Genomic DNA, 18,970 nt, shown 5'->3' with positions numbered 1-18,970 from the left:
ACACAACAGCACTTAGAAACTTAAACCTCATTGCAGTTGCTACCAAATTCTTCGCATTCCGAAATCAGACTTAGTTGTGTGATCTTGTGAGTCGGCTGTAGAACCGGAACCAAGCATGTCAGAGTCTCTTTTCATTAAGAATGAAGCGCGACGATTGGCAGCCGTGTGGACTGTGCTCCATTAAATGGCGCATGGGTGACCAGTTTCTGTCTACGGTTCAGAGGAGCCTGTTCACGGTCCGGGAACAGCGATAAAGCCATCACCACCAGCTCCGCTGCTGATCCAAAAATTCTTCCTCGTTGTTCAGTGATGTGAAGGCGATTAAGAGCTGCGCGTTCGCGGACGATTTGGTCTTTTACCGTGGCATGTCAGACGGTGTGTGCATCTACCCAAACGTGGGATCTTTGTTTTTTTACAGTGCAGTAGTCGCAACAGGCAAATCGTTTGTGAATGCCACACTCTGAATTGGTCACTACGGTATCTTCAAAGTGGACAATGGAAGGTCAGAAGGGGCCCCGCTCTGACCGCAGCTCCTGAGTTGAGACCACACGATCGCCATGCCATTTTCACCCTTCCCGTGTGTCTTCAGCCACGATCGCACATGAATCCAGTAATGCCGTACCGCTGGAAAGAGATGAACTGGTGAATTCAGTAGAAGCCTCGCTGCAAGCACCTTTCAGTGTTGGTTTCTGGAATCCCGGTGCATTGTCATTCTTCATGCATGGATTGTAATCGAAAGTCACCGTGTCTTTGTTTCTTCTACTGGCTACCTGCTACGGCAACAATCGAGGGGCTTCCTGTATGCACACTGCATCTGTCTCTGTACAGAAGACGTGCGTTTCAGAAGCACGAGTGACTCTGTTCATGACTGCCGCGGTTACGTATCACTTGGAGGCCAAAGAAGTCTCTTTTCGTGTACTTCTGACACGCAATGAACACCAGAACACTTGCAAGGTGAACTGAGTATTCCTGCATTGTGGTACAACGCGACCACAGCGTTGTCCATAATCAGTGGGTGTATGCTTTCTGAGAGATATAAAGTGTAGCATAGGTCCCGCACCGTTACCTGGATTTTTGATGTGGCACGCGCGATGCACCGAAACGCAGGTGGGTAAACAGCTTGAATATAGAGAACGTGGACGCCCTTTAAAGAGAGCAGTAAAACTGGGCATTCCGTTACAGGTTGAGTTTTACTACGGTGGCAAAGTCCACCGAACCAGAACTCACGATAACGCGGCATTTCTTTTCACTCAACTGAGCACTCACCACAGTAGTTTCGTTGTGTAAAGTCACACAGCGACCTTGTTGTTTAGCAAAGCCATTCCCCCGCAGGTGATCATTCTTCTCACCTCTGTGTGCTACCACTGCATTTGATGCATATGACACTCAGAGCAGTGTCTCGCGAAAAGCAAAACTCTACACGGCCTTGTCGCTACGCGAAATGTAGCGCCTCGTCTTTTCAACGCAGCGCTACCTCCATTGCAGTCTTCGGCCCCTCTCATAGTGCTACAAGCGAACGGGGAGCATTTTTCAGAAATGTCCCATAAGGGAAATGATTCAAAACTGCACAGCGACAAAAAACGAAGCATACATACACGAAGGTGGCTGCGTTTCATTCAGCTACGTGGCGTGCTTAGTCGCTGACGCAGTTATAGTGCTGCTCCGAAAACGCACCTCTGCAATGACTTAAAAAAAAAGTCCTCCTGTCCATGTACAACACTTTGAGTACATGACTGCATGTCGCAGTCACACAAAGTATCTGGCACCCTCCTGGGTCATTCTGTGTCTTTCGCTTCAAGCACCTGAAGGTTTTCGCCATTGTCACAGAAAGTATAGGGTCCAGATACCACGCCATCCACGTCGTTCCGTCGATGTGCCGAGAAACCTGAGCCGATGAGGTAGCATCGTGACGTCGCCGAATCCCAGGTGAACACCAGGCAAGCATCCTCAGCGTCGCATGCAACTTGGCAGTCTGTCGGCAGCGTAGAATACCAAGGCTTTCCTACTTCAGGGCCCTGTGAGTAATCGACTCCCCTCCTAAGGCAACTTGTATCACATGTTCTGGATCCCGTCATGTCGCCAAGATACTTATAAAATTGAGGCTTTCCTCTTTTTGGATAACACAAACCGGATTTTACATTGTAAGTGTAGTGGCTGCATTCTTTCTCCGCTTGGCATCTGGCTCTGCACTCACTCAAACTACTTGCGCGTTTCACTTCTCCAATGGTTTGTGCTTTTGACCCAATGTTGCCCGTGTGGACGCATTCTACTTCGTCGTGAAAATCAGGAGAATTTGCCATAGTTGCTTCCGCGTTGAGGCCATCGTCTGATCCAACGGCGTCTGCCTCTTCTCGGTCGCGGATGCTACCGCCAAAATCGCAGAACTCCCGAGGGCCCACTGTGACTCCCGTGACACCTGTTTTTCTGTGTTTGTAAAACCCCTTTCTCTTGACGACGCACTTTGCCTCGGAGGCATACCACTGAAACACTGTACACAACGGATTTGCGGCGCAGATTACTTGACAATAAATTGGGTGTGAAATTTCGAATACGGTCTCAACATCTGTCGCCGGATCATCGACGTAAGAAACCCCGTTCGAGAAGCAGCTTGAATCGCAGCTCTTTGGGCCGGTTCTGTCACCTGGAGATGAGTACAACTGCATCTTGTCACCTTTGAGGTAGCACATCCGAGTATTATCGTTGAACGTGAAGTGCGTGCATCTTCCATCACAGCGGCACCGTTCCATACAAGCGCCAACAGAATCAGCCTCCATAGGCTCCTCCAGGTCAGCAGTCATTGATCCAACGTCACTCAATTGAATGCAGCCACTGATCTGATCTTCCATCTCCTCTTGAGTTAATTTACCGCCTTCATCGCAGAACTGTTTCGGCCCGGAAGTCACACCCAACACCCCTCGTTCCTTAAACGCAGAAAACCCCCTTCCTTTGAAAGTACATTTCTGGTCGTGTTCGTTATAAGTGAAGATCTCGCAGCTCGGGTCAGCCGCACACGCAGCCTGACAGTCCGCTGACTGGCTCGTGACCATCGCTGTCATCACGTCAGGAGCTCCCTCATACGATACGTGTTGTTCGAAGCATGATCTATCGCAACTGCGCGATGCTGTTTTGCCTCCTGTGAGATCGTATAAATCGGGTTTTCCCTCCTTCACATGGCACATCTTCGAATCGTCATTATAAGTGAAATGTGTGCAGCCATCAACAGCCTTGCATTGCGCAGCACATTGTTCCAGGGACACATCTGGCACTGGCTCGCCTATTGTGGGAGCCCTTGATCCCTTATTGTCAGAGTGCACACAAGAGAGATCAAGTTTTGCAGGCTCCGAACTTGTTACGTTGGCACTAACGTCATCACCTGCAGGCGTGATATCAGTGAAGCCTTGCAGGAATCCGGGAACATGCGGTTCCAGTCGGTGTCCACCATGGGCTTTAGCCACTCCAAACCAAACGGCACTTAGCTGCGTGCACACAACGAGGTGAACCGGGAGCGACGCTCTCATTTTGCGTGGGGTGTTCGTGAGCGGTCACAAAAGAAAACACATCCACAACAACACAAGCAATGCACGCAACAACACACGCGTATTATAGATCGCCACGAGAGAAGGACGGAAGTGAAATAATGACACAGGGAATCAACACCGGTTCGAGATGCCCGAATGCGACGCACGACAGTCGACGATCAACGCGTCGCTCAGTCGATGCGATTGTCAGAAGCGAATGATTGTACTGATCTATATCGAGAGCCTAGTTCTGCAGAGCTTGAGCGGGACCCGGATCGACGCGGCAATTGTTGGTGGGGAAATAATGCACAGAGGCCCGTTTTGCAGCACAGATGCACAGAAAATGGTCGATGTGCTGCAAACATCAGCACGCCACAGGTTGTCGAAGTACGCAGCGCGCTACATTCTGAGCACGGAAGCCGATAGGCGGAGATCGACTGCCCTTTGCGACGGGGATGAAACGCGTGTGCCTCAAGTGTATCGGCGCTTTGGGTGAACGAATTTCTGCTAGTCAGGATCACTGCATCAGGGGACGCCATGTTCACGCGGCATCGCGGTGATAAGTATGCAACGATCTCTTAGGCGTCTTGTTATTAGCAAACTACTGACTTCCGTTTTTCGGTTTTAGTGTACGTTGTACGAAGCGGCGAAAGATCCCCCTCAAGAATTGCGCGGAGGCTTACAGGAGATCCATGACGCTTCCGGTATCCCGGCTTTCTAAACAATCTGCGGGCAGGGAAACAGTTACTCGATAGTTGGAACCGACCTGCTTAGTCGTTCAGTTAATGGTCGCCACGGTATTCTAGACGGTGATAGAGAGGATGCGTCTCATCTCTTACGAGGGCGTACATATTCTGCAGAGCCGCACCGTCAATGGAATACATTATTATTGAGGTTCAAGCACAGTACAATAGGCCTGATCCTGGTGTTCGGCGGCGGTAGTTTACTGGTGACAAGGCGCTGTTCGATTTGTGGTAGTCGCTGTAGGTTCCTCCCTTGTATGTCCTAGGGTCGCTTCGCAAGTCGTTCGACAATCCCTAGCCGGCGTCTCTCCAACGGAAAGCGGGTCTATCTGATCCGTAAGGGAACGACTACCGCAAAAGAGTGGCTACAGAACGCTCGCTTCCCCTGACGTCTAAAGAAGTCGGCATTGGTCATGTACACGAACACTGAGCTTCTCGTTCTGCCTCTCAGGGTGGAAGCTATGCTGCGTGCCGACAACGGCAGATGGCCCCGATCCTGTGATGGCCCAGAAGATCACGTATTGAGGTGACACAGCTACACATCATCCGCATTCGCCACTCAAAGCGAGACAACAAAATGTTCACGCACTAGGTGACAGAGCAAGCAACTAGAAGCAAAAATAGAATTGGCTCTAATCCGCCGACGAGGTACGGAAACACCACCAGCATTTGAGGAACATCCCGTATCTACCTCAGTAATTACCATAGTTACGTCACAACTGCTAGACGTTAGTCGCGCAACGAATACATGACTGGAACAGGAACCCCAGCTGACTACATGTGGTGCGTCCTAGACTCCAACAGGTGCCATCTGGATAGCTGCGCAACACGAAAGACAAAAACGTATTGTTGCGGCTTATTGTAGGCGCAACAGAGCGACTTTTTACCGTCTGGATCGACCCGTATACAGAACAGTTCCAGTGGTAAAGGGTTCCAAAGCATGTCATGTCATGCGACCTTCGAAATGAAACCGCCCATAATGATATGTTATTAGATATTGAAGAAAAGCTGGTGGCTTCGATGAAACTCTCTCGACGTTTTCGCGTTGCCTTTCAGCTCCCCCTTGACGGAGCGCTGGGGCGTCATCATATGACAGATGGGGGAAATATCCTTCGCAGAAACGAAGAGCGCAGCAACGAATATCACGCTTTTCCTGGTTCGTACTTGATCACTGACTGGCGACTCAAAACACTTTGTAACTGAAGCGAGAGTGTGTTTCTGTTGACATTAGGCGACAGCAATACCGCAAAAACGACGATGCCTGTTGCATGCCGGCGACAGGCAGGAACGATGTGTAAGACCCGTTAGGGCAGCAAGCTCTGGTAGCCAGGAAAAGACTGACGATGTCATAGTAGTAGGGGAGATCGGAAGCATGCGCGGCGTGTACCATGTGCACTCGTAGAATATACCTCATACTTTGAATGACAGCTCCAGGCGACGAAAAAGAAGCTAGAGAGTGCAGCCATTTCGGCGACACGGGCATGCTGAGTGGCGCACTAAATGAGTCGACTAGGCACCTTTGTGATGGGAGTGACTTGAGGTTCAACCTAAGCAGTCTATCAAGTCGTGAACAGGTGACGGCAGTGCAAAATGCCTGCTCGATTCGCAGTGATACACTGTAATTCAGCGTCAGTGTCGATGATGGCAGGTGACACCCACGCGATCGCCTCGCCAAAGCTGTAAAGAAACCGCCATTCTCATTCCAGATGATAAATTGATTTGCTGCAGAGTCTTTCGCTGCACGCTTCATCCACGATACGTAGGGCCCAACTCATGCATTATTTTACCACAAGCATGAGAGGTCACGGGGTGAAGACGGATCGACGACTACGACTCGTGTGACTGGGAAAGAAACGGAAGGTGTGTTCTTGAAAAACCACAGCTGCAGCATATATTGTTTGTCAAAAAGCTAAAATGCACTAGCCGTATGGCGTGACAACCTATACAATGCAGGCAAAAGTATGATCCGAAAATGCCGGCCTCGCGGGCTCTACTGCACTGCTAGTCGCATGTGCACCCCGCGACTGTTCCATACATATGTAACGGAGGACCACGCCAAACCGGCAGAATGTTCCCACAAAAGGCTATGAGGTTCCAATATTTTAAATGGTTTCGTCGTTTTTCCTTGCCGGCGACAGTGACACGCTTGCCATGGTTTGAGAGCATTCGCGCATGAAGCTCTTGCCGCAGGCTTACGCTCAATCCCGCGCACCAACAACTGGTATGTCCTGTCGAGTATATAGCCACACATATCTGTACTCCCTAGTGGCACGAAAAAGAAGCGGCTCGACACTGCGCGCTCAGTCTGTAAATACGCCATCAGAACGTTTCCCAAAAACATTTGACCTCGCTTATCAATCCGCCCACCTTTCGGCCTCATTGGCGCATCAGCGGACCTGCCGCCTAGCGCACGGGCACCACGAAAACCCACGTTCTGGAGCCGTGGATACAGCAAATCAAGCTATCTAAAGAGCGTTGACTCAAGCTCTTTCTGGCACTATAGCGTCTTCAACCAACGGCAGGCATCTGACCACTACCATCATTTTCGCAACTAGGCGACTCCTTGTCGGTCTCTACGTCACTCGCCCCTGATGCCACAGAACTTGCCAGAATAACACGGACGCTCTCGCCGCAAACCGACGAGGGTCTGAAACGCAGTCGAACACTGAATCCAATTTCCACCAGGTCGCTCAAAGAATCGTCACCTTCTTCAGGCAATTCCTTGCCCTTGACGAATTTGTCGTCTGGCCAAGCTCAGCTCGGTGTTTTTTACGTCACCTTCGCGCCCTCAACTCCGGCCTGTGCCTCGGAGTCCGTCGCCACCGGCAAGAAGGGAACTGAGCGCGTGGTCGATCCGTTCCTCTCGGAAGCGTTGTCCCGCAATATCCGCCGCCGATTTCTGATCCAAATCCACAAGAACAGACAGAACATCTTTGTCGCGGGTGCGTGTCTTGCCAACGGCCTTCCTTACGCGCGACACAAGACTACCCTTCCTCCCTAGTGCTTCCTCTCTGACACAAATGCAGCGGCTGTGCTACTCTTTCCTGTCCCTCTCCGGGGTCTGTGCACACCCACCAGGCCACGAACGTCTTTGCTCTTCGTGCTTCACGCTTCTTCCACTTACCATGTGCTCGGAGGTGCCGCATTCCCTATCTCCATTCAGGTGAACGCGAGCACCGTACGTATTCTCGCTGCTCAAAGACTCGAGGCCAGGGAGCGGAAACTCCCCGAAGTCTCCGTCACCAAGTTGCGGCCCAGGCTCGCGGTTCGCCGCGATGCTCCGTGTATCACTCGCGTTCTGCCCGAAGCGGAACAAGGCTTCTTCGGCAAAGGAGCTGTAGGGCCGGTTGGAGAGGCGCCCGTAGGTTTCTCTGTCGGCAGTGTGCCTTTCGCTTCGTCCGCTTGTCAAAAACATCTCGTCAGCGTCCTTTCGCCACCGCGAGTCGTACTGCGAGCGGGCGACATCCGCCTCCAGCCCGAGCCGGCGCATGTTGCTGAGGAAGCGGCTGTCCCACAACTCCGGGTTGCTTTTCCCGTCCAAGAGCTGACTGACTTCCTCTTGCTGGAGGTAGCGAAGCTTCTCTTCATGCATGCGCTGGGCGCGAAGCGGAGCTCCCCGAGCGCCGCCGCCCTGCCAGGTCCCAAGGGGCTCCCCAGACTCGGCCGCTTCCTCAAGGGCTGCATGCGGGATGCGGTTGCCAGGATGCGAAGCCACCCCTGCCATCCCATGCGCAGAAGGCGCCCGGGTGCCCTGTCGAGCGCGGCTCCCATTGCTGCGTCCACTTCCGCAAGATGCGGCTGCGGCCGCTGCGGCTTCTGCGGCTGCAGCGGCCGCGAGTTTCCGCTTCGTTTCCCGTTCCCGTTGCTCGGCTTCTCGACGGGCTGCGATAGCTTTTTGTCGCGCCTGCTCCTCGCCCAGCTTCGAGATCGGGAAATATCGCTTCATCTGTCTCTTGCCTTCGTACCAGTTCGCGCAGTACGCGTGCTTCTTGCTCGTGTAAAACACTCCGAGTGGCAAGTCTTGACCAAAATTGCTGGTTGTCAATCCTGCACTCGAAGCCCCACCTCCGGAGCCGAACTCTGCGTGTGCCCCCTCGCCACCATCTCGGTACCCGCCGTCAGCCACCTCAGCTTTTCTCTTGTCCCCTGGAAGCGCTCCAGCCTCTGTCCCGGAAACCGCTGCATAGAGACGCGCGTCCGCCTTCCGCCCAGCAGCCTCTTCGTCTCTTGAACTCTTGCTGCCGGTTGAGGGAAACGGCTCCGATACTCTGCTCAGATCGCTGAACAGTGCCGCGTCCTCGCCGCCGAGAAGACGAGCCTGCTCTTCGAGGTGTGCCAGCTGCTCGAGGTGTTCCTCGAGTTGCTGCTGCTGCTGAAGCTGCCGCTGCTGGAGGGCCTCGTCGGAGATGCACGCATGAGCGTCCAAGCCCGCTAGGCCTCCTTTCCCGAGGGTGGGAGTCGCGAAGAGAAGCTCTTCTCGAAATTCGGAGCCTACGGCAAAGGTCGACGCCCCGCCGCGGGCCAGCCTCGAGGTCAGCGGCCCACCAGCCACGCCGCCTTCACCGCGGGTGTCCCTGTGAGACTCGGAACTTGCGGGAAAAGTCAACTCGTCCCCGCAGTCCGAGCCGGATTTCAAAGTCCCCTCTATGCGGTCGGTCGGTTCTTCAACCTTCGCCACATCACGGGCAACGCACCCGGGAGCCGCAGTGCCAGTCGAACTCTGAGACCTGCCTTCCTCGGGAGAGCCCCAGTCCGCGCAGAGCGGCTGCGAAGTCTCACGCTTGCTAAACAACCGACGACGGTCCTCGCTGGTTCCGCATGCAGTTGGAGTAGCGTCACTGCGTGTGCGGGCAGCAACTGTCCCTTCTTCGGCCGCAAAACTTGCGGTCTTCTTCACGTGCTCATCCATCCTGCGACGGCACGGTGGCCGAAGACCTTCGACATCTTCCTCGCCTTTTCGTTCGCGCTTCCGCTCTTCTGGAAAGGCGCCCTGGGAGTCTCTGGCACTCTCCGGCGCTCCAGCCTCGCCACACTCTTCGCGCTCGGCTTTTTTCCAGGCTTCCTCGCTTCCCCCGTCCCTCCCGTCGCGAGCGTGAACACTTCCGTGGGCACTCGCTTCTGCAGACAATCTCTCGTCTTCACTCACAAAGTCGCGGATCTGACGAGACCAGGCCCCTGAGGAGGCTTCGGCATATTCGCGGCAGCCATTGTACTCACCCTTCCCGCCCAGGTCTTCGTCGATCTCAGTGTGGGCGCCACCTTCGGTTCGCTCAGTTCCCACTCCGAGACTGGCGTCAACTGAGCCCTCATCGCCGGGTGCGTCTTCGTTCTCGCCCTCTCGTTTGGGGAGGCCAGACGAAAGTGCCCTCTTTCGGTTCAAACCATTCGCGCTAGGTCGCGTAGACTCGCAGAGGCTGCCTGCATACTCGTGCTCTAGCACCAGGCCATTTGAGGCGCCTGCGCGACTGCCGCGAACCTCCGAAGGTTGGGATGAGGTTTTCGGAGAAGCCCTGGCGACTCCAGCCATGTCGGCGGCGCGACCCGCAAGACTTGCGTTTTCTGCGTTGCGCATGCGCCGCTCGTAGGTCATTCGGACGCCGATCGCAAGAGCCCGAGCCTCGTGGAAGCCATAGGTGTCGATTTTGAAGCGTTTCTTGATTTGGCGCCGATCCTCGTAGAACGAGCCGATCCACGACCGCTGCGTCTTGTCGAAATAGACGCCGCGCATCGGCCGCCGCGTGTCATGGCCACTTTCCATTTCCTCCGCCTCCACGGCGCCCTCAGCGGCAGCCTTCGCGAGCCCGCGCGGCGCCGCGCCGTCTCCGCCGAGAGCCTGCGCACCGCCGCCGTGTCCCCGGCGGCTCCCCGGCGTGAGCGAAGCCTTCCGCGAGGCTCCAGGGGCGCCTGCCCCTGGCGGGGTTGTGTGGTCCCCATTGGAGCCCAAGCGGAGTGCCCCTGCACCAGCGAGCGCCGGCTTCAGGCCGGCCGCCTCCTGCATCAACTCTTCCGACAGAGACATGCCCATGCCGCGGCGCGCAGAGACATGCCCCGTAGTGCGGCGCAGCCCTGAGGGCCCAGGGAAGGCAGTCGTCGTGCTCGAGGGTGACAAACTTCCTGGACGACCATTGGCTAGCCGGTGTTCTGCTAAAGCTGGACTCAGCGACACCTCGTCTTTGCAGTCGTCGAATCGACCTGTTCTGGCGCTCGAGAGATTCATGCCAGCGCCTGGGTACCCCAGCCGGTCCTTGCGGGCATCCGTGCCAAGGCGCGTTTCGAGGCCTTCGGCAGAGTCTTCATAGCCACTGCACGCTTCAAAGCCTTCGCAGGAAGACGCGCAGGGTGGGGAGCAGAGGCGGCGACCTCCTGCAATTTCCAGAGGGTCTCTCTGACTCCAGTTGTTCGCTCCAGGCCACTCCGAACCCGCGGCGGTGAAGGCGCCTTCATCGGGAAGGGGGGGCCGCCTGCGGCGAGTTTCCCCCGGACTCACGGTGATGTTGCATCTGTTCTCTCTAGGGTCTTCTCGGCCTTTCGCCATTGGGTCGTCGGCGCACCGCGGGCCATTCGGATCCCTCAGTTCCTCATCCAGAGGGTCGACTCTTGTTCTCCTTCGAACTGGGACCGAGCCAAAGAGCAGGGCCGCATCGTCGTCGGCGTGGAGGGGACGCGTTGAGAAGTCCCCAATGCGGCTCCTCAGGAGTTTTCCGTCCTGAGCAAAGGCACCGTCGCCACCGACTTGCCCCGACTCCCGGAGTGTGTCCTTCCTCGCGGGGAACGAGTACGACGGCGAAGCGTCTTCGAGGAAACTCGTCTGCCAGGCGGACTTTTCAGACCCAGGCAAAGTCTGGACGTCGCCCCAAAGTCCTAGGCGTCTGTCCAGACTCCCCTGCTTGCTTAGGCGCATAGCGGCGCCATCCTGCCAAGAAAGCTGGTCGTCGTCGGGGCAAGACCCCCGTCGGCCCACGCAATCTGTGAAGCGGCGCGTCGGCGACCTCGCCTTCGTTCCCTCGTTTTTAGAGATATTTTCGTCACTCTGCCACGAGGGCGGAATGCTGGAGTACAGGGGCGCGAAAAACAAGAGCGCGTCGGGATCCATGGCCTCTTTGAGTTGCGTGTCTCCTGTCCTCCCTCGAGACGGAGACTCGGGACGCGAACCTTGACCCTGCACCCCCTTCTCCCGCCGCGAACTGTCACCATCGAACGCAGGGTGAGGCCCTCCAGTCTCCTCCGACAGCGCCGGGTGTTCACCGCGAGCTAACGCGTGGTCGTCAGTGCCCACGGCCGCTCTCGGCGACGCGTCTGGACCCCAGGAGCCGACCGACGAGGAGGAGGAGAAGGACGAGGCGGCGCACGTAGAGGCATCTCGATGGCGGGGGGTTCGTGTCCGCGTACTCGTCGACGGGCTCTCCGCCTCCTTTCTGCTCTCTTCGCCGAACTGCCGGCCCGGTAAGTCTCTGTGGAGGTGCTCCAGCAGCAACAAGCTGTCGTCTTTCGGGAGAGTTCTTTCGAAATACACAGACCGAAGTTCCTCCAAACTGCGAACGGCACCTCGCGTCGCCATTTCCACCGCCACCGACAAGACGACTTGGGCGGCGCGGACCAGCGTGTCCTTGCCTTCCAAATCTGAGCTCGGATTTGACGACACGGACCCGGGCGTTTCCTGGGTGGCTCTCGACGTCTTTGTGAGTGACGCGGCGCCTTCAACATGCTCTTTGTCCCCAAATGCAGACTCGTCGTCCACACCCTCCATCTCGACCTCTTTGCCCTCTCTGGCCTCACTGGTCGCCAGCGTCGGCGCGCTAGACGCATGGAGCCCCTCGTCTCTCTTGCTCGTTTCCTCCTCTGCGCCGTTCTTTCCGATCTTCCTCAGCTGCACGGCGGCCGCGCTGGCCAAAGATCGAGGATCGACGCACAAGAGAACGAGCAAGTCCATGAAGATTAGCAGGTAGTTCACCATGCCTGCAGGCAAACCCCGAAGGACCTCGTCTTCCGCTCTGAGCGTCTGAAGGTCGGCGCGGAAAGCAGATCCAGAAGTCGAAATCTCCTCGCCATCCTTATCTCTCTTCTTGTCCTGTGCTTCCTCCACAGTCTGACCCTCTTCTCGAGCCTCAGGGATTTGTTCTTCATATGCAGTTTTTTCTCCCGTGTCCGCAGCCGCGGCCTCGTCTCGTTCGGGCTCCGGACGCGACTGCGACTTCACCAGAGAAGGTGGTGGACTCTGCTCAGCGGTGCTGAGGAGCCCGCCTTTCGCCGCCTGCTGCGGATCTTCAAGGCCACACATCTCTCGAGGCAGAAGCGCAATGTTTGCCTCGTACAGCTGCTTCTTGTGAAACTCAAAGAGTGCGGGTGACCCGAGCCTCCCCAAGGGGTCTGCACTGTCTCTGGCGATGGGCGTGTTGGGCGACGTCGAACTGACAGACAGAGTGCCCCCTTCCGTACGCTGCTGAAGGTACGAGACAAGGGAGAGAAGGTACTGCTGCAACTGGAGGGCGAGATGTCCAGCCTTCCCGCGCTCTTGTCCTAATCGTGAGGAAAGTATTGTGTCCTTCCCATCCGCGCTCGATGCACCCGTCTCCCCACATTCTTCGCCTTCAATTGTCTCTTCGCCCTCGAGGCTCTCCTCGCCCTCAAGGGCCTTCTGTCCTGCAAGAGCCTCGTCGGGCGTGCGGGCCTCGCTGCGCCAGCTGTCCCCGGAAGCGTCCCGGAAGTCCATGTCGGAGCTGCGCTTCGGTGCATGGGCCTGATGGTGGGTCTCCGCCTTGAGTCGGGGGAGGGCGTCGAGGAAAACGCCGAGAAGAAGTCGCCTTTCTTGAGCGACTTGGGCAGCGAACACGTGGGTGATGAAGCCGCGGACGATTGGCGGGAGGCGCGGCGCCGTCCGACGCTTTTTCGACTTGAGAATCGCAGACGAAAGGGAACAGGAGAGCGCCGCAGAAATGGGTTTCCCGATGGAGGCCCAGACTTCCTCACCAGCGGGCTCATCTTCTTGAGCGTCCTTGATATTCAATATCGCCATTCGCAGCGCTGCACCGCTCGCGTCGCCGTCGGCGGGCCTTGAGGTCCCAGGAACCCCGCAGCCGCGCCCCGGCGTCCCCACTTTGCCGCATTCAGGCTGCCTCAGACCCCCGTCGGTTTGCGCCCGCAGCTCCGGAGTGCCTCTCTGGCTTCCAGATCGCCGACTGTCTGCAGGCGTCGCCTCCACTGCGAAGGTCACCGCCCCGGCGTCGCTGGTGGCACTCGCGTGGGCCTTTTTCCGACACTCGGAAACTTCACACCCGCGCTCCCCGGGAACGTTGGAACTGGATCTTTCGCCTTCTTCGGATGCGCCCCTGATGCACTTTTGTGTCGCTGTGTGAGACCCACCAGGGGCATCACGTCTCGCGTCCTCCGCCGTTCCGGCCTCGGCCCTGCAGATGTTTGCGCGAGGCAACGCTTGCTTCAGGCCTGGCTCGTCGTCCGCGGAGTTCTCCGCGTCTCCACACAGGTTGTGAGTTGCGTCCTGACGTTTGCTCGGGTCGGCACACGTGGCGCGTTCTGAGGGCGTCGCCGCCGAGTCGACGGAGAAGCGCTCGTTTCCGGGACTCGCAGAACTCGGTTCGTTGTCGCCAAGAGCGCCAAGCACAGTTGGGGTTCGTGGCGTCGGCGGGAAGGGCTTCAGCTCCTCAACGAGTTCTGAGGGCAAGCGCCTTTTCCAGAGCGCGAGAGAAGACAACGCTTGGGTGGGATCTGCTTTCAAAAGGGGGAGAACGGGGGAGGCGTGCTGCAGAGTCGCAGGGCTCGCGGCGAGCGAGAACGCCCCTTTTTCTTCGCGTCTGTCGGACGCGGCTGCGTTCGACAAATGTGCACCTGAGGCGAAAGAAAAGTTTTCACCTGGGATCCCCTTCCCGCTCGTGGGCCTTGCCTCAGACGACGGCGGCGCACAGCCGCCGAGATCACCGCCAGTCACTGTCATGGCACAGAACCCGGCGTAAAACGAGAATGTGGGTCGCTTGAAAGGTCCGCGCGAAACGGAGTAACAGGGCGAAAAGCGGGGGAAGGAACTGGGAACCCCGTCTCTCAGTCATGCGTCAGTACACGCAGTCTTTAGCTTACTCGAAACGCTCCCTTTGTCGCTCTTCTTCGCAGATGCGTCGGCGAGGAAAGGATCGTGCAGGTTGGAAGCTGCACACAGGAACGCGAGTGGACAAACGATGGCCGGGAGAGCGGCGTTTCAAAGAACTCGCAAAACACGACGGCCCTGAGAACTGGATTGCACAGGTGCCGCTCTGCAAGACGGGAAGAAAAACGTCTGCAACGCAGACAGGCTTCCGGAAAACAAGCTGTAGGTACCGAGGTCTTCGTCGGACATTCACTTCGACGAGGCGAGACAGCGACAAGGTCAGACCAGCAGCGCGGATAACGCGCGCTCTCTATACACAAAACGGTAAAAAACGACGGAGAGAGGAACTCTAAGTCTCTAGTCATCACGCCTTTCGCGTCTCCAAAGTGCGCGAGACATTTCTGGCAAGCATGACGGCGAAAAGCCAAGAGAAACAAACATCTGTTGAAAAACACGGTGCATCGTACGTGTGTATGTGTGGCCACACATACGCTTGATCTCCTTTTGAGGTCGCACGGAAATCCAGCGACAGTTGACGGAAAAAATGAGTTTTGCCCCGCTTTGACGAAGCCGGAAGAGACTCAACGACAAGACAGTACGTCCACAGTTTCGCTCGTTTGCAAACGCGTTTCGACGAACGCTCTCAAAAAAGTGGCTTGGTCAGTCGGCGGAAAGCCACGCCTTGCATGATGCGTGCCTTTGCGGAAAGCTCAAGAGCGTGAGCGTCTTGTCTGAGTCCCGAAAGATCACATTCATGGCAAACCCAGATTCTACCAGAATGTTGGACGAAAGGCACACGCACACTATCTGGAGTGTGCGCTTGTCTCTAGACCTTGAGGGGTCGCGACGACCTCAAAAGCAGCCTCGTGTTGAGATGAAAAAAAGCTCCCGCGACAGCAAGCGGCGGCGACGAAAAACGTACGCGAGGCATGGAGGAAACGCCATTGGACACAAGACGCGATTCTTCGGAGAAGGAGGATCCCTGATCTCAACCGGCGTCCACCAGTGAAGAGAGTGAGACTCGCCTATACAAGAGTTCTCACGTGGGCGGGGCCGGAGGCCGCAGCAGACAAATCAAGGATCGGGATACGCGGTCCGACGCTTCCGGAAAGGCTCGGCACACTGGGAGTTCTAGGAAACTCGGAAAACCAAAGGATCTTTGCCGCTGTTTGACGCGAACCAGCCGTCTTAGGGCTGTTGCGGCGATGCGTTCCGTATACCGGCGAAGCAAGCGCGGGTGTGGCGAAGCGCCGGTCGCTTGAAGGAAAAAATTTGACGGTCCGACAAGAAACGTGTCTTGTTACAGATGAGTGTCGGAAGTGAAGTCTGCAATAACGCACAGATTCCGAAAGAAATCTCCGCCGCGTCGAGAGGCGCTCGCTGTCGCCCGCTTGACGGTTTATCGAGAGCACAGCTGCCTTTCCTCTCAACTCGAACGCAGCTCCACTCCGAGTGCACACTTCTGCCGAGTCCACCGATGGGCTGGCTTCTCGAGTTTCACTCTGGATCTACTCCCTTAGAGGCGCCGATCGCAGCGGCGCTCTCGGAGGAAGAAATCCAGTTCTCTGCGCGGTGCGTCCGCTCTCAAATTCGCGTCAACCTCTCGAAGGAACTCTTGTCTCACTTGTAGACCAGAGCCAAGCCCCCCGCGACACACCTCACGGCACGCGAGTATGGGAAGGACACAGAGGGATTTTTTTTCTGTACAGCCCGCTTTGGGCTTCCAAATTATCGCGCGTTCTCCGGGAAGCGAAGCATCGCTGTGAAACCGCAAAGCACTCAAAAAAATTGACTAGAGAAGCTCAGCTTCTCCCTGGCTAAGGGCCCGTACCCACAAACGTCGCGACCTGCCTTCGCACGGCCGTCCCTGCTGCCCCCGGTCGCCTCTCGAACCTTCACTCTTCGTCCACGGGAGGCCCGCCGGCTCTTCGACTTTCTTTTTCTCGTTCGTTCTGGGAAGGCGCAAACGGTTGTCGGGGGTTTGCGAGTCGAGAAAGTCAAGAAAGCAGCCGGAGAAATGAAACTGGAAATCGCGAGAAACCTCGAGGACTATGCGGGAGGGAGAAAAGCAGACGCCTCGCGATCCAGTCCGAGCATCGAGGACGGTTCGTCTCCGTCTCGTCTGGGAGCAGTCCCGGCACAGAACCCACAAGAAAACGCTTTCTTCCCCTCCTTGCGCATTCCCACGCACATCGCCGTCCGAAAGCTTCTTCCCCTCGGGGCAGGTTCTCACCTACCACGCGCCCGTCCATCGGGGCCGACGCGACGCTGACCGGGTGTGCCCGGCGCTTCGAGCGAGGGAGGGAGAAGCCGGAGAGTAGAGCACGAGTTGAGGATTCCGGAAGCCGGGGATAGCGCTGCAGAAGACCGGGACGCGGAACACTGGCCGTCGGCGGAAGAGGAAGTGGGCGAAACGAACCGATTTCCTTCGGGAGTATTCGGGGGAAACGCAGAATCGAAGACGGAGACAGCGAAACGGGCACACTGCCGTGTCTAGGTTTGTGCTTTGAGACTTGCTCCTCAAAACGCGCAACCCCAGAATTAACCAGCTTTGGATTTTGTCCAGAGTCACACGCGTGCGCGACAGTGAACAGTTCAGTCAGTAGACAAAAAGAGGCGGTGCCGAGACAAGCAGGCGGCAGGTAGATACTGAATGGAAACGAAATAAAGAACTCGAAGACAACAGGCGACAGAGAGACCCTTCATACCAGGCACAAGTTTCAAAGGGGGGAGGAGGAGGGGGGTGGCAAGGATTCGGCTATGGAGTAAGCGTGTGTGGGCGAACTTTGTTGGAGCTTAAACGATGAAAAAGGCTCGGAAGATGCTATCATTGAATGGAATCGGGTGAACCGCTTGCGAAAGTTGTCGTGTTGCCCGTGATACGCCGTGGGAATGGCCGCAAGTGTCAAGAAAGTAGCCGTCGGGGCGCCAGGAGTGTCGGCAGAACAAGAATGATTCCGTACTTGATACAGACACCCTTTCTCGGAGTTCTCTGCGGGTTGGCTTTTTCAGATCTTTTAATGACCTTCCTATTGGACACTAACCGCTGACGGCCAGAAGTCGATGCTTTTCTGTCAACTGGCGAACGCATTAGAGCAGCCACGGTGCTGAACCTGAGATTGGGTTGTGTACCCTTTGCGTTTGCTGACAGTTCGCAATTTTCTGTTAGAGAAATCGTGTCTCGGTCGTTTGTTCCAATGAAGCTGTCGACCGTTGGTTCTCGCATAGAGGCGTCCACTAAAAACGCGGTAATTACAGTACGTGTCCCAACTATGACCTTTGTGTACTTCGTACTGCCTTCGTACGCAGGGCATGGTTACTTCTGTGCACCAATCAATATATTGATGGTTCGAACTTGTATTCCCCAGGACTAAAGCAACCTCCTGGTTCCTAGTATCTTTCGGTTCTGTGCTATCTCAACATTCGAGCTACCGGGAGTTGGAGGACATCGCAGCAAAAAGGGAAATTCCGGGGAGAATGTTGGCCAAAACTCGCACAGAGGAAGAAGCGTTGTCTCGTGTTGACGTCGACCGGAGATAAAGTGTCTGTTGTGGTCTTTCACTGCTACTCGGCGCCGGCGTTGTCGCAGACGCCGGGGGGTGCAGAGGGCCTGTGGGAGGCGCACATTCAAGAGTTGTGTGAAGGTACAGAAAGCCCCACTTCAGCAATATTGGTCGCAGTCGGTTTTTCCAGTTGATAGGTGCGACCGCACCAAGCCAGGCACTATAGATAACGTGGAAGCCCATTTGATTTCCATGAACGGAGGTACACATTAAATATTACGCTGTCGTGGTTTGTAGCAAGTCAGCATTAAAACATGCCCAGTGTAACGGTCAAACGTGATGCAGCGTACTCTTCTGTGTTCTCAGCTGTAAACAAGGGACTTTTAGACTCAAAATGTGGAGACACGTAGGTGCAAACCGTACAAGGAATGAATATTGCCATGTGTGCATCTAAGCTGATACTTAGCTATATATGTTAGACGATATCTTCCCCGCTGAACATCACTTCTCTTTAAGACTCACTTCCCGTCTCGCCATTAGTATAATATCCACTAGTGACGAGAGAACTAGAAAAGGACCTCGATGACTTAGGGAGGGGGCTCCGTTTCCAGTGAACAGTGTTTGCGAGGAAAGTAAAAGACACTGGTTACGCGGACCGGCGATACAGGTACCCGATTCTTGCCCACGGTCATGGTGTCTTTGTAGAGACGTCCCCAAACAACAACTCTAGCAAAACAGCGCCTGTTTCAAAGATGGCTGTTGAGCGAAAGGCACAATCCCAGAACGAAATAGTTGAAGGGGCACGGCACATGCTTTGCAAAGCCTCGACAAAAGGAAGAAGCGTATCAGATGGTGTGCTTCTAGTATTTCGACTTAGCAGACAGTGTCCCGTCTCAACTTGCCTTACCGGAGTTTCGACGAAATGCACATGCGGCCGTTGAAGCAGAGTCCGCGACAGCTTGTTTTAAGTTCTGCCACCAATCGTGAGTGAAGGAGCAGTGTTCTCAGGTAGAAACGCTACTAGCTTACGAGGATTCTCGACTCGCTAGGATGATGCCAAGCGCGTTCTTTCTTACACGCTGGTTACCGGATCCAACTTCTACTGCGCTG

At 55.9% G+C, this 18,970-nt stretch overlaps 2 protein-coding genes across 2 annotated transcripts; both read right to left on the bottom strand.

Moving 5' to 3' along the window:
* Window positions 1-741: 741 nt before the first annotated feature.
* On the bottom strand, window positions 742-3,862 carry MIC4 (microneme protein MIC4). Its single transcript, XM_002369565.2, has one exon. It carries the CDS (start codon window positions 3,516-3,518, stop codon window positions 1,776-1,778), a length of 1,743 nt encoding a protein of 580 aa, XP_002369606.1. The 5' UTR covers window positions 3,519-3,862; the 3' UTR covers window positions 742-1,775.
* Window positions 3,863-5,962: 2,100 nt separating this feature from the next.
* On the bottom strand, window positions 5,963-18,204 carry AP2IB1 (AP2 domain transcription factor AP2Ib-1). Its single transcript, XM_002369564.2, has 2 exons — window positions 7,386-18,204; window positions 5,963-7,160 (listed from the first exon to the last, which is right to left on the bottom strand). Exons 1-2 carry the CDS (start codon window positions 14,208-14,210, stop codon window positions 7,050-7,052), a joined length of 6,936 nt encoding a protein of 2,311 aa, XP_002369605.1. The 5' UTR covers window positions 14,211-18,204; the 3' UTR covers window positions 5,963-7,049.
* Window positions 18,205-18,970: the final 766 nt, after the last annotated feature.

Source organism: Toxoplasma gondii, chromosome Ib (genome assembly GCF_000006565.2).
Source record: "Toxoplasma gondii ME49 chromosome Ib, whole genome shotgun sequence".
Taxonomy (NCBI): domain Eukaryota; phylum Apicomplexa; class Conoidasida; order Eucoccidiorida; family Sarcocystidae; genus Toxoplasma; species Toxoplasma gondii.
Note: the sequence above shows the minus strand (reverse complement) of the source record. Positions and strands in the feature narration are given on the sequence as shown.

Excerpts from the sequence above, each read along its gene's own strand:
- AP2IB1 (XM_002369564.2), bottom strand. The coding sequence starts at position 14,210 with ATGACAGTGACTGGCGGTGATCTCGGCGGCTGTGCGCCGCCGTCGTCT. Across the intron at positions 7,161-7,385 it reads GCGGCACCTCCGAGCACATG|AAATCGGCGGCGGATATTGC; the intron begins GTAAGTGGAAGA and ends GATTTGGATCAG.
- MIC4 (XM_002369565.2), bottom strand. The coding sequence starts at position 3,518 with ATGAGAGCGTCGCTCCCGGTTCACCTCGTTGTGTGCACGCAGCTAAGT.